Source organism: Bombina bombina, chromosome 5 (genome assembly GCF_027579735.1).
Source record: "Bombina bombina isolate aBomBom1 chromosome 5, aBomBom1.pri, whole genome shotgun sequence".
Lineage (NCBI taxonomy): Eukaryota > Metazoa > Chordata > Amphibia > Anura > Bombinatoridae > Bombina > Bombina bombina.
Genome location: NC_069503.1, coordinates 274,463,895 through 274,478,708, shown reverse-complemented (window position 1 = coordinate 274,478,708; position 14,814 = coordinate 274,463,895). Strand labels below are relative to the sequence as shown.

Below are 14,814 nucleotides of genomic sequence, written 5' to 3'. Positions count from 1 at the left end.
ATTCGCAAAGCAGACCATTAATGGATCTCACATGGGGCAAACCCCTTTAAAAGCAAAAAGTTAACAGACTTCTGGTGGACTGTAATGTCCCTGAACTTGAAAACACGTGTGAAGTAGTTGACATGAACCATTGAGCATAGACTGGAATACATCCATGAATGTTCATACAGACTAAATTACTGCTCTCCCCATTAAATAAAAATGACAAACTCTAGTTTAAAGGGACACTGAACCCAAAAATGAATTCAGAAAGAGCATGCAATTTTAAGCAACTTTCTAATTTACTCCTATTATCATTTTTTCTTTGTTCTCTTGCTATCTTTATTTGAAAAAGAAGGCATCTATGCTTTTTTTGAGTTCAGTACTCTGGACAGCAATTTTTTATTGGTGGATGAATTTATCCACCAATCAGCAAGGACAACCCAGGTTGTTCACCAAAAATGGACAGGCATCTAAACTTACATTCTTGCATTTTAAATAAAGATACCAAGAGAATGAAGAAAATTTGATAATAGGAGTAAATTAGAAAGTTGCTTAAAATTTCATGCTCAATCTGAATCATGAAAGAAAAATTTTGGGTACAGTGTCCCTTTAATTAAAACCTACGTATTTATCAGTGCCATGCTATCAGATTGTAAAGTGGCTAACCTCATTTGCTTCTGGTAGGTACACTGGGGACAAGTACAAGGTACTAGAGATGTATGCCACATTGCTATGGGGGGGGATTGTGTGTATAATAGGGAACTATTTTCATTTTAGTATAATTTGAACTTTAAAAAAAGTGTCACATGCTGAAAAATATTGTAATAAGGGAAGAACCAACTTTGTGCTTGGAATTATTCGTTAAAATGCACAGTAACTTAATTCTTAAGCTGTAGCATATTATGTCCGACAGACATCGCTGAATGCCGACATTATACGCTGTCTGCATTTAACATTGCACAAGCAGTTCTGACCGCTAGCAGGGGGTGTCAATCAACCGTGAAGGCTGGCGTGGAAACAGGGGCATCAGGGACCATTCGGCTTAGACTCAGTAGCACTGTTCACTTCTTTCAACCTTTTAGTATTAAATATTAACTCAATCCTATGTGTCTTTATTCTTTTGTAAAATCACTCACCCCATTAGACGTGTGTCTGCTGTAAAAGAGGTGTAACTTAACATCTGGAGAGACCTTGAAACACTGGGATGAACAAATATTTCATAAAACTATTTTTTGTAATCCTACAGGAAGGAAGCTACAGCATGATATCCAATGATTCAGGTGCTGCCACTTACAAATATACCTTTTAAAATGATTGTATGGTCAGTCCAGTTGTAATGTCTATTAAATTGATACAATTATGATTACTGTTCAAACTTTAGAGATATTAAAGTGCACATAAGGACTACTGCTGTATGCTCAAAGAAAGCACACTGCAAAAATGCTGCTGTTGGAATGTGAAATGTGCTGCTGTGCTTATGAAATTCCACATTGTCATTGGCAGAAGTATGCGAGTATTTCATAACCACCTTCAGAGACGTAAACTGAGCTCACAGATAGCTCATTTCAGCAGTTTCTAAGTATTTACATATGTGGTTTACTAGGTGCTTTTCATTCGTCGGATCCTTCAGATAAAAATGACCACCAGGCAGTTTGTGAATACTGAAATCTCCCTTTGTAAGATGGCTCCAGGCTATAAAATATAAAGAAACAAATGACACCATTAAGTTTACATTTCAAACTATTTTTTAAAACACAGACAAAAACATCTTTCTTAATTCATATAATTTGATAAAATAAATCACAGGCTTTACATCACAACAATGTTTTACACACACTCTGCGTTCCATAATGTAAGCGTTCTGCACATAGACATTATGAGACACTCTTCTGTCCATTCTCTCTAATCAATATGAATGACAAACAGCATAAATGGCCGTCAGTAACTATACTGCCTGGGGATCACCTTGCATTAAAGGGGCAGGAAAACCAAAATGTTTCTTCCATGACTCAGAGCATACCATTTTAAACCCTTTTCTAATTTACTTCTATTGCTTTGTTCCCATGGTATTCTGTGTTGAAGAGATACCTAGGTAGGTGGCTGGAGCACTACATGCCAGGAAACAGTGCTGCCATCTAGTGGTCATCCAAATGGATAAAATTATTTTCAAAACTGATGGCATAGTGCTACAGACATGTGCAGGCTTTTGAGCTTACATCCCTGCTTTTCAACAAAAGATTCCAAGAGAATGAAGAAAATTTGATAATAGAAGTAAATTGCTTAAAATGGCATGCTTTGTCTCAGTCACAAAGAAAATGTTTGGGCTCATAACCCTTTCCTTGATATTCTTTTTTTGAAGGAGCAGCAATTCACTGTTGGGAGCTAACCAAACACATTGTGTGAGCCAACGACAGGAGGCATATATGTACAGTCACCAATCAGCAACTAGCCCCCAGCAGGGCATTGCTGCTCCTGAGCTTATCTAGGTATGCTTTTCAACAAAAGACGCAAAGAAAACACAAATTTGATTATAGAAGTAAATTGGAAAGTTGCTTAAAATTGAATGTTCTATCTGAATCACAGAAGAAAAAATTGAAAGCTGCTACACATCTGACTATAACTGAAGGCTGCTCTCTTTAGGTGATGAATAAATCAAAAATAAAGTTTATTATAATCTTGTTGTCTTTAATTTCCCCTCTGGTCTAGGATTAAGCTCCAAGAGTGCCTGTTAAATGAGTAAGCACGTTTATAAAGACTACATCTAATTGCCCCATACCTAAAGAGTCTGATTATTCTCATTTTTTGTATTTGCTGTCAAGCGCGTATCATAGTGTTGCAGAATATGTGGATACTATAAATAATTAGGATCATTTGTGCAAGTTAGAGTGTGTATAATAGAATGTTAGTATTTGGATGACAAGTGGTTATTAACAAAACAGGATCCATCAGAGCTTGTGTTCAAGCTAAGGAGCTCATCCGTGTAAGTGGTAAGAGTGGAGTTGGTGAAGCCGGTCTTAACTGCCATCTACCAAAACGGCATAAAAGGTATGTTCCTCTTCTTTTTTTACCTCTACGCCTCCTCCCTGGGATGATATGCTCTCAGAAGAGCGGCATAAATTGTATAAATAAAGAAAATATATAGAAGCTACCACAACAAGGGACAAAGTGGATGAGAATGAAGGGTTAAGGAAGTTCACATGATTTGCCCTGAAGAAATTTTTTTCTTTTTCATGCTGTGTACTATAGCAGTTAAGAATTATTGCTGGATTCCATTGCAATAAATAATAAGACATCTCTGTTTTACAGGGTCTGAACTGTTCTCATTAATTGGTGAAAGACTCTCCCATTTTTCAAAACTAGAGTCCTACTCTTTTCCCTATTACGATTGTCATTATAGGGGGGGGGGGGGAATGGGTCAAGTTGCAATTCTACATCTACTACTGTCTATGAGGAACTGTTACTGTGTTTAATCTGTTATTGTGTTACAAACAAAAGGATTCTATGTTGCATTCTCTAGAGCTATGTTTCTGTTTGATCTGTTGGTTGAAAAGTTAAACGTGGTAAAAAAAGAGAATCCCTGACCTAGAATATTTAACTCAGTTCATTCTGAATTTTATTGAGCTGAATCTCATAGAATAACAAAGGTCTTACTAGGCAAAGGGGCGTAAATTATGTGTGTTGCTTAAAAAGAAAAAAAGAAAGAAAAAAAAGGGGGGAATAAACTTTTTCTGCATTTACCTTACCTTTTGGGTTACTCTACCTTTAAATGTACCTGTTAAAAAGCTTTATTAGATTACAGGAACCTCCATAGATAAGTAAAATTGTTTGCAAATAAAGTTGATTCTAGCTAAGGTTATGTTATCACTTTTCCCCATACCCGGGGGGTTGAGAAATAGAAATCTAAGATTCTAAGAATTCAAGGAAAGAGCACGCTATAATCAATATCGTTTGGTGGGTTGTAGAGGGCTCAGTAACTTTGTATATCATTATAATAAGTAGTTTAAATCTACACCTATTTAACCCCTTAACGACCGAGGACGTGCAGGGTACGTCCTCAAAAAAAAGGCACTTAACGCCTGAGGACGTACCCTGCACGTCCTCGGTGTGGAAAGCAGCTGGAAGCGATCCTGCTCGCTTCCAGCTGCTTTCCGGTTATTGCAGTGATGCCTCGATATCGAGGCATCCAGCAATAACCATTTTTAGCCATCCGATGCAGAGAGAGCCACTCTGTGGCCCTCTCTGCACCGGACATTAACGGCTAGGTTCGTTGGTGGGTGGGAGCCAGTGTGGGAGGCGGGTGGCGGCCATCGATGGCCCTGGATGATGCTGAGGGGGCGGGATCGGGGCGGGGATGCCCGGGGGGCACGCACGTGCACAGGAGGGTGGGGGCGGACGCGTGCACGGGAGGGAGCGGGTGGGAACCGCTGCACTACAGAAAAAGTAACAGTAAAATGGACAGAAAAGGGGAAAAAAATTGGACAAAAAAAAGATCAGGCAGGTGGTGGGGGTTGGTCTGTGGGGAAGGGGGAAGCTACACTACAGAAAATAAAAATAAAAAACAAAACAAAAAAAACCTTTTTATTTTGCAAAATGGGTACTGGCAGACAGCTGCCAGTACCCAAGATGGCCCCAAATAAGGCAGATGGGAAGGATTAGAGAGCTGTTTTGGGGGGGATCAGGGATGTTGGGGGCTAAGGGGGGATGCTACACCACAGCATATGTAAATATGCTTTAAAAAAAAAAAAAAAAAAATCTTTTATTTTAGTACTGGCAGACTTTCTGCCAGTACTTAAGATGGCGGGGACAATTGTGGGGTGGGGGAGGGAAGGGAGCTGTTTGGGATGGATCAGGGGGTCTGAAAAAGCTAAAATTAACCCTGCAAGCTCCCTACAAACTACCTAATTAACCCCTTCACTGCTAGCCATAATACACGTGTGATGCGCAGCAGCATTTAGCGGCCTTCTAATTACCAGAAAGCAACGCCAAAGTCATATATGTCTGCTATTTCTGAACAAAGGGGATACCAGAGAAGCATTTACAACCATTTGTGCCATAATTGCACAAGCTGTTTGTAAATAATTTCAGTGAGAAACCGAAAGTTTGTGAAAAAGTGAACAATTTTTTGTATTTGATCGCATTTGGCGGTGAAATGGTGGCATGAAATATACCAAAATTGGCCTAGATCAATACTTTGGGATGTCTTCTAAAAAAAAATATATACATGTCAAGGGATATTCAGGGATTCCTGAAAGATATCAGTGTCCCAATGTAACTAGCGCTAATCTTGAATAAAATGGTTTGGAAATAGCAAAGTGCTACTTGTATTTATGGCCCTATAACTTGCAAAGAACATGTAAACATTGGGTATTTCTAAACTCAGGACAAAATTTAGAAAATATTTAGCATGGATGTTTTTTGGTGGTTGTAGATATGTAACAGATTTTGGGGGTCAAAGTTAGAAAAAGTGTTTTTTTCTCATATTTTATATTTTTTTTTTTATAGTAAATTATAAGATATGATGAAAATAATGGTATCTTTGGAAAGTCCATTTAATGGCGAGAAAAACGGTATATAATATGTGTGGGTACAGTAAATGAGCAAGAGGAAAATTACAGCTAAACACAAACACCGCAAAAATGTAAAAATAGCCTTGGTCCCAAACGGACAGAAAATGGAAAAGTGCTGTGGTCATTAAGGGGTTAAAGGGACACTCAGGTTAAATTCAATTTTCATGATTCAGATACAGTATGTAATTTTAAACAACTTTCCAATTTACTTCCATTAAAAAAAATGTGCAGTCTTTTATATTTACACTTTTTGAGTCACCAGATCCTACTGAGCATGTGCAAGAATTCACAGACTATACGTATATGCATTTGTGATTGGTTGATTGCTATCACATGGTACAAGGGGAGTGGAAATATACATAACTTTGAAAGTTGTTATAAAAAAATCTACTACTCATTTGAAGTTCAGACTATGTGCTATTGCATTGTCTTGTTATCTTGCATTTGTTGATTATGCAAATCTAATGTGTTGACTGGTTCTTTAAAGGAGGAATTAAGGGCTTCATTATTGGGATCCTTCCAAAAGTGGGTTGGCAGGAAGGACAAGTTTTTTAAAAATTGAGTCATTATAAAGGAGCAAAAGGGCCAATAACTGCTCCGTTGAATCTCTTCTAAATAGCTAAATGTATTTAGTCCCCCTACCAGAGGCTCTTACATTAGTGTTGCTATCCAACAACGAAAAGAGAAAGGGGAGAAGAGAAGGCTCTTAAAAAGTGTTGCACAATAAACGGCCAACATCAATAGCTTTTTTCTTAGAATATAACTCCAATGTCCAATCAAGGCAGCCTGCAAGTATACATTTTAAATAAAATAGTAGATACACATGGTTGGTTAAAGAAACAGATGGATCACTAATTAGGTCCATGTTTATTGTTGTTTCCTCTTCTTGCTAGGAGTTTCATATCTTATTGGTTTTAAGGATAAAAGCTGTAAAAAAGTCTAAGAATTCAGAAATGTTTTGTTAGAAAAAACAATAGTTGCTCTGTTTGGTGATAAAGTGGGGATAAATGTGTTGTTTACAATTCTAAACTCTGGTTCTCTTTTTAAATTTGTATCCCTTGGGCCTTTTAGTTTTGCAAATTATAAGTACATTCATGGTTGCTAGTTAAATGCTTTATCTGAGAACAAGCTATCTGTACCAAGTGCATACCTAGAATAGAATAACTTTTTTTTTTTTTTGTTTGTTTTCAAAAAAGCTTTATTAAAGAAAATACGTATAATAATTACAAGCTTTTCAGTTTTTCCAAGATAAATGTGTATACAAGATTATTCAAACATAGCTTTACAAAATGTAACTAACCAGTGTTAACACATGCTAATCATTCTCATTCTACCCCTGGTGCCCCTCAGCATGGTAAAATATTAACTGTTCATAATACAGGTAGAGTTTAATTCTCAAGGGAATGGGACAAATTTCAGAGTTCAAGAGGCACTTAGTTGATGAGAGTCCAAGAGTCCATTAGTGCATTGTCCCAGGCGCTCTGTGTCAAGACCCACAAAGTTATACCATCATATGCTGGGGTTACCAGGGGGCATGAAACCAAAAGGGGATAAGGGGAGTGAGGGAAAAGGGGGGGAGAGAGGGGGGGGGAGTGATGCCTGTCTCCATTAAGCTGTTTGGGGGTGTTTGTGCAGACAATCCCTTTCCTGTGATCCCGTTATCTAGGTTGTTTACAGGTCGTTTGTGCATGTCTCGTGGGGGGTAGGTGGAGGTAATGAGGGAAGTTGAGAGAGGGGGTAGAGGAGGAGAGGAGAGTGTCGGTAGAAGAGGTATAGGACCAAATTGTGACCTAGCTTGTCTTATACTATCTATCTATACGTAGAAAAAAGGAAATTATAGGCGCTAAAGGACAGTACCCAGCTTAACTAGTGAATTCCCCTCCAAGAATACAAAGTGGCAAAAGCAATGTGAAAAAGTGAAGTTAAGTGCTCAAAGCACGGGTGTATCTAGGAGATGTGTATTTAAATAAAGGGACCAGTGTCCAGTATGTAATCAGCGAAAAAATATATTCATCAAAGTATTTATATGTAATAATATATAGGAAGGAATATATATATATGTACCAGAACAGAGACAGAGGCGTAAATATAGTTCAAATGGAAAATTTCCAAGGCAATTTATTATACTAATAAAACAGAGGTGTCAAGATGTCTAAAATGATACAAAATGATACAATGTAAAACAAAGGGACGTCTCCCTTAATAAATGTATAGATACATAAAATAAGCATAAAAGAACAATAAGAAAAAGTACTTGCGCTTTAGCGAAAAATGTACTGATGTCCCAAGATATTGACTTGCCAAGTAACAAGAAAGTAACTGTCCAGTTGTAGGCTTAAATTGCCTGTATATGGTGGTTGGCGTTACTGGATGAGAGAAAAGGGCGCCTTTTTGTGTAAAGGTGACGTGACGTCACGTTTTAAAATGGTAGGTGATGTTGCCGTGGCAACCCCTATTCCTAAATCTGTAAGGAAATCCTGGGGGATCTAAAGATAATCTTTGCGCTCACGAAAGATGATAGCTTTGTTATCGTGAGGAAAGACTAGCAGGATCTTGAAATTTAGAAATGGGTCTTTGCGGTCGCTAGTAGCGACTAGTTTATCCTTTGTTGAGGGACTTGGCGGTCGCAAACAGCGACTAGGAGAAATATACAGATCCTTCCAGTTGAAGATAAGGTGGTCGTTAGTAACGACTTGAGGATCTTTTAAGAAGTGTAGGTTGGTCTTTGCGGTCGCCGGTAGCGACTGGTGTATCCTTTGTTGAAGAACTTGGCTGTCGCAAACAGCGACTAGGAGAAATATACAGATCCTTCCAGTTGAAGATAAGGTGGTCGTTAGTAACGACTTGAGGATCTTTTAAGAAGTGTAGGTTGGTCTTTGCAGTCGCCGGTAGCGACTGGTGTATCCTTTGTTGAAGAACTTGGCGGTCGCAAGTAGCGACTAAGGAATTCTTTGGTTTAGGATGAGGTGGTCGTTAGTAACGACTCGCGGATCTTTTAGGATAAGTAAGATGGTCTTTGCGGTCGCTGGTAGCGACTGGGTTATCCTTTGTTGAGGAACTTGGCGGTCGCAGGGAGCGACTAGGAAATTCTTAGGAGACAGTCGGTTATACTATCTATCGTCTGTGTGCTGCCCAGCCCTCCAGCATTATCTCGTGTGTGTCTACCGTCCCTTGCCGGATGTGGTGATATCTTTCTAGGCGTAGTAGTGTGTCTACTTGTTCTTGCCACTCTTGGAAGGTCGGTGTAGTTCTAGACTTCCAGTGCTTTGGGATTAGTAGTTTGGCTCCGTTTAGCATAACTAACAGGAGTGCCCTATTTGCTTTGCAGGTTAATTTGGGTAAGGAAAGGTACAGTAATGTTCCTGGGTTGCTCTGCAGGGGTTTCCCCAGGACTAGTTCTATGTGATTAAAAACGCTGACCCAATATTCATCCAGCATAGGACATTCCCACCAAATGTGTGTTGGAGTGCCGACTCCACCGCAGTCCCTCCAGCATTTGCCTGAGGCCTGTTTGTAAATCCTCTGCAGCCTGCTGGGTGTAAGATACCACCTCGCCAGGCATTTGAAGCTGGATTCCTGTACTCTCATAGAGATTGAAGCTGACTTGGTCACTGAGAAGGCGTTTTGCCAGTCCTCATAACCTATCTCGGTCTGCCACTCCTTTTCCCACATCTTCGTGTAGGAGGGGAGTGTCTGGGCATCATCTGTTAGTAACAGTTTATAGATCAGGGAGACTGCATGGGCTGTGGGCGTGCCCTTTAAACATAGAGTCTCAAAGGTGGTGGGTGTTCTGGTTAAACAAGGTCTGTGTTTATGTGTCATGAGGTAATGATTCAACCGCATGTATGAGTACCAGTTCAGCGTCAGGTGGGGGTACTCCTCCGAGATGTCAGTCAGAGTCTTGAGCCTATGGCCGTCAGTCAGAGACCTGAGGATGTAGTCTTTTAGAGGTGTGTCGGCATTGGTCCTGTTATCGGGTAGATTCCAGGGTAGTGCAGCGTTCCGATAAATCGGGGTTAGTGGGGAATGTCTGGTTGATATATGAGATGTAGTATTTATTATCTTGTCCCATGTGGAGTAAAAATCCATCAGCAAAGAGTACTTTGTTGTGGCTGGGTGTCTGTCCTTCTCTAGTGTCCAGGCACCTAGGCCTGCGTTGTTTGTTTCTAAGATGTCACAGTCCAGTCTTACCTATTCTTTGTTAGGGTCGTTGGAGCACCAGTCCAGTAATCTGCTCAGCGTAATTGCCTGTTTGTATGTTAGTATGTTTGGGACCCCTAGGCCCCCTCTGTCTCTGTCTCTGGGCAAATACAAAGTTCTCCTGGCTACTCTTGGTCTGATCCCTCCCCAAATGTATTGTTCAATTAGGGTCTGAATTTTTTGTAAGTAGTTCCTTGGAAGGGGAATCGGTGTTGTTTGGAGAATGTAAAGCAGTCTGGGTAGCACATTCATCTTGACAACATTTATTCGTCCTAGCAAGGAAATAGATTTGTTCTTCCACCTGGATAGGTCCGCTATCAGCATGGTCTCTAGATATTTGTAGTTCTCTTGGAAAATAGTTTGGGCGTCTGGGGAGATGTATATCCCTAAGTATTTAAGCTTATCTTGTAATCTCAAGGGACAGGTGCCTAATGTTGCGGTCAGTGTCTCTGTGTGGTATGTGATGTTCAATATCTCTGATTTAGCTACATTGAGGTGAAAGTTAGAGAGTCGGCCGTATTCACTGAAGGTGTTTAGGACTCTAGGGAGGGAGGTCTCTATGTCGGAGAGCGTCAGTAAGATGTCGTCGGCATATAATGCCAATTTATGTGTGTTTGAAATGGTTTTGATACCTGAGATCAGAGGGTCCTCTCTAACTTTCTGCGCTAAAGTCTCTATTGAAATAGCAAATAAGATCGGCGAGAGTGGGCAGCCCTGCCTGGTCCCGTTTCTGATGTGGAATCTATCTGACAGTAGGCCATTGACTTTTACTCTAGCTGAAGGGTTTTCATAGAGGGCAAATATCTGATAAAGGTGTCGCTAAACTTCATTCTCGCTAGTACCACCTTCAGAAAGGGCCAGTGCACACGGTCAAACGCCTTTTCGGCGTCTGTCGAGACCAGTATGAGAGGTGTGTTCTGATGCTGTGCGTGCGAGACAAGCTGTAGTACTTTCAGCGTGTTATCGCGCCTCCCTCCCTGGCACGAAGCCCACCTGGTCAGGGTGTATCAGTGTAGGTAGGATCTTATTGATTCTGTTGGCTAATACCTTGGCATAGATCTTTACGTCCACATTGAGGAGCGAGATCGGGCGGAAATTTTCTGGCCTATCTGGTGTTTTACCCTGTTTAGGGAGGACAGTGATATTTGCCTCCAGCATCTGATCTGTGAATCCCCCCTCTGTCAGCAGCGAGTTAAATAGAAGTGTAAGAGGTGCTAGCAAGTGATGTGCAAATTCTTTGTAATATTTCACCCCCAGTCCATCAGGGCCAGGGCTCTTACCATTTGGCATACTTTTGATGGTTAATTTAATTTCGTCAGCTGTTATCGGTCTATCTAAGTGATCTGAGTCCTCTTGAGATAGTGTGGGTAGCTGGATGTCCCCTAAGTATGTGTCTATATGTGATTGTGGGCTGTTGTTGGTGATATTGTAAAGTGCTTCATAGTATCGTCGGAATGTCTCAGCTATGGTCACACTGTCTTTCTGTGGTTGCCCTAATGCGTCAGAAATAGAGTGTATATGCATGCTCAACTGTTTGCGCTTCAACGCCTTGGCTAGAGATGGGCCTATTTTATCATTCATTTCAAAGTATTTTTGCTGTAGCATTGAGGCTTTACTCTGATATTCTTTGATGAGGTGATTGTTCAGTTCAGCCTTAACCGTGTTTAGGGACTTAAGTATTGTGGCGGATGATGTGTTCCTCTTTAGCTCAGACTCCTAGTATCGAATCTGAGACAAAGATGAGTTCAGAAATTGTCTATTTTGTTTGGTTTCTGTGGCTTTGAGTCGTATAAATTCCCCCCTTGCCACACATTTGTGTGCTTCCCATGTCGTGGAGGTGGGCAGAGCGTCTAGTGGGTTCTCAATGAAGTAGTTCCGTAAGGTAGAGTCAATGGCCAATTTGTGTAAGGGGTTGTCTAGTGTATGGTCGTCAAGTCTCCAGATGTAAGGTTTTATGGGTATATCTGGCCAGTCTAATGTGCATTGTACGGGAGCGTGGTCTGACCAGGTAATTGGCAAAATGTTAGCGTTGTCAATCAGTGAGAGGCCTAATTGGTCCGTTATGAGGTAGTTGATTCTAGTGTAGACTTGGTGTGGATGTGAGAAGAAGGTGTAGTCCCGTGTGTCTGGGTGTAAGAATCTCCATATGTCATGTAGTTTTAGTGAGCGGAGTTGTGAATTGACAGTTCTGATTATTCTGTGCGGTGTAGAGGTCTTCCCTGATGAGGTGTCCAGGGAGGGGACCAGGGGTAGGTTAAGGTCGCCCGCCAAGAATAAAATACCTCTCGTGTGTTCCAAGATCAGTTGTGTCAGTTGTTTGAATACAATATGTTGTCCTTGGTTTGGCAGGTAAGCATTGGCTATTGTGATATGGGAGTTATACAGGGTCCCCACCACTAAGAGGTAAGAACCATTGGGGTCCTTAAATACCTTGGTTGGTCGGAAGGGGATTGAGTTCCTGATGAAGATACCCACCCCACCTTTCTTAGAACCGCCCGATGCTAGATAGTGGGTGTTATACCTGTGGGTGATGTACCTAGGCTCCCTCCCTCTCTTGAAGTGTGTCTCTTGTATACAGATAATATCCCCTCCTGCTTTGTGTAACTGCGTGAAAGCAATTGATCTCTTTTCAGGACTGTTAAGTCCTTTGGCGTTAATGGTTATGCGTTTAATGGGACGCGGCTGCATGTTTCTGGAGTGTTATAAGTTTGGTTACACAACTCCAGGGGGCTTCAGTTGCGTTCAATCTGCTTATTAGAATGCGGGCGTGCTGAGGGCTGGGCAGTGTCTGTCTAGTCTGTAGCCCCTACTTCTTCTGTGAGTCTGTAGAGCAGGTAGTGTCTAGGTCTCTCAAGTCCTTGTGTATGATAGTGAGTGAAGAGTGGGGTGGGAAAGGGGGGAGTCGGGGTAGGAAAAGAGGGGGGGGTGATAGCGAGGGTAAGAAGAGGAAGGGTGAGTTTGCAAGTAGGTATAGTGTACTAACAGTATGGCTGCTTCACCTAGGAAGCCGATGTTGTGTAGATAAGTTAACACTAGAAAACTTTAAAAGCAGCAATCAATCAATAGTAAGAGATAACTAGCAAAACAGGTAACTAGCAAAATAGGGTAATATCCCCGTTATCAAACCCAGCATTTGAAAAAGTAAATTTAAAGATAACATTATATTATATACGACCTGATGCCTTGGATCAGGGACTGGCCTCCAACCTAGGCCGTGGGGGCGAACAGTCCATATGTTGATGCGTTTCCTCCGCATCATCAGCGACAGTCACAAGTGAGGGGTGTTTGTGTAGACTCCTTTCATTGTTGAGTGTGGGTGCAGGTCGCATCCGGGTCCCCAAGAGGGGCCTTGGTGTAGAGCTGTCCTTTGGTTGGTCCTCTGTCTGGATGTGTATCTGAAGTGCCTCGCAGAAGCGGGGTAAGTCATCCTGGGTTTTATAGATAGCTGTGGTGTTGCCGTTATTGGCGATGATGCTGACCGGGAACCCCCAGCGATAGGCGATCTTCTTCTCTCTGAGCACTGATGTTATGTGGTTCAGGTCCCTTCTATTTTGGAGTGTCGTGGGGCTCAGATCTGTAAAAATCTGGATGCGGCAGCCTGCATGTGTGAAGTCCTTTTTTTGCCTTGAGTGTTTTAAGATGTCTTCCTTATCCTTGAAGTGCAGCAGCTTCAGGATAATGTCCCTTGGGGGTGCTTTAGGTGGGGGTTTCGCTCTAAGGGCCCTGTGTGCTCTTTCGATAATTACCTCAGGGGCATTCTCATCCCCTTTTAGCGTGCGGAACATGGCCTGCAGGCAACCCTCTAAGGCTCCTGGGTGGATGGATTCTGGTATCCCTCGAACTCTCAAATTGTTCCTCCTACCTCTGTTGTCTAAGTCCTCGACCTTCTCTAGTAGGTTGTATATGGTTTCTTCTTGGTCGTAGAGAAGGCGGGACATATGGTTGATGTCATTACTGGTTGTGTTGTGATTTTCTTCTAGATTGGTAACTCTCCGCGTCACCTTTGATAAATCCCTTTTGAGGTCCCCATACCAGCCCTTTACTTCAGTGAGCATTTCTTTAAAGTCTTCTTTGGAACATAAAGATTTGAGGTCTTCTCTAGTGATTTGTTGTGTAGTACTAAGAGCAGGGCTCACTGTCTGAGTACTGGACTGTGGGCTTGGTGCGGGCACGATGCTGTCTGCAGCTTGTTGTAGTGTCTTTGACGTGGATTCAGGTTGTTTTAAGAACTGCTGCATGGTCCTGGGATGTGGTATGCTGTCCAGCCTAGTCATTTTTTTCGCTGGCATTCTGTTATGATATGTTGAGGGCTAGCGTGGATAGTAGCTAGCTGCTCCTTCAGGGTTATTGTAGGCCAAAAATAAAGTTTATAAATCAAATGCAGTTGCTGACGCCTGGGCTTGTTCTCCCTGCGCACCTTAAGGGTGTCACTGTCCTCCTTATCTGCTTTGTGTGTGGTATGCTTAGGATGAAGGTGGGTGAGGACTGTCTGCTTTTGTTTTTCTTTGAAATACAGAGAACCAGAGAGAAAGTTTATAAGGCAGTCAATTTGGTGCTGGCTTTTGTGCTGTTTCTCTTGCGCACTGTGAGGAGCTGCTGTCTTGTGGGTCACTTTTCTGGTAATGTAACTCAAGGGTCACCTGCATGTAGGTGCTGCTTGGTGGAGGCTGTGTGGGCGCACTGTCTCTAGTGACTGTATTTTTGAACCGTGCAGCAAAGGGAAAAGAAGCAAATCACCTCAGAAAGTGTGCAGGGTGTATGATTCACAGTGACCGCTGGAAGCTGAGTAGGTATGCCCCTTGTTTCAGTGTCTATTTGGGTGCAGAGGGTGTGTTCCTTCCCCACTGAGGGCTCTAGTGAGTTTGTGGGTTGGTTTGTCCCTGTGATGGAGGGTTGAGGCACTACGGTGCTGTGGGTAGCTAGGTCCGTTGCCGCCTGAGGCCTGATGTGCGTGCCTTGTTACCTTGCTGTCCCGGTATGTAGCTTCCACCTTGAGAGAGGGCCGCACCCGCAGAGCTGTTATGCGCTTTGATGTGTGTGACCGTTGGCGGGTGGCGGCAGCCGT

At 42.0% G+C, this 14,814-nt stretch overlaps 1 protein-coding gene across 5 annotated transcripts in view; it reads right to left on the bottom strand.

Moving 5' to 3' along the window:
* Positions 1-1,073: 1,073 nt before the first annotated feature.
* The window catches only part of OLAH (oleoyl-ACP hydrolase), a 134,333-nt gene continuing 120,592 nt past the window's right edge, over positions 1,074-14,814 (bottom strand). For all 5 annotated transcript variants that reach the window (XM_053713999.1, XM_053714003.1, XM_053714000.1 and 2 more), the window contains one exon: positions 1,074-1,674. In XM_053713999.1, the coding sequence (XP_053569974.1) occupies positions 1,532-1,674 (143 nt within the window). In that variant the 3' untranslated portion in view covers positions 1,074-1,531. The remainder of the gene's footprint in view (positions 1,675-14,814) is intronic.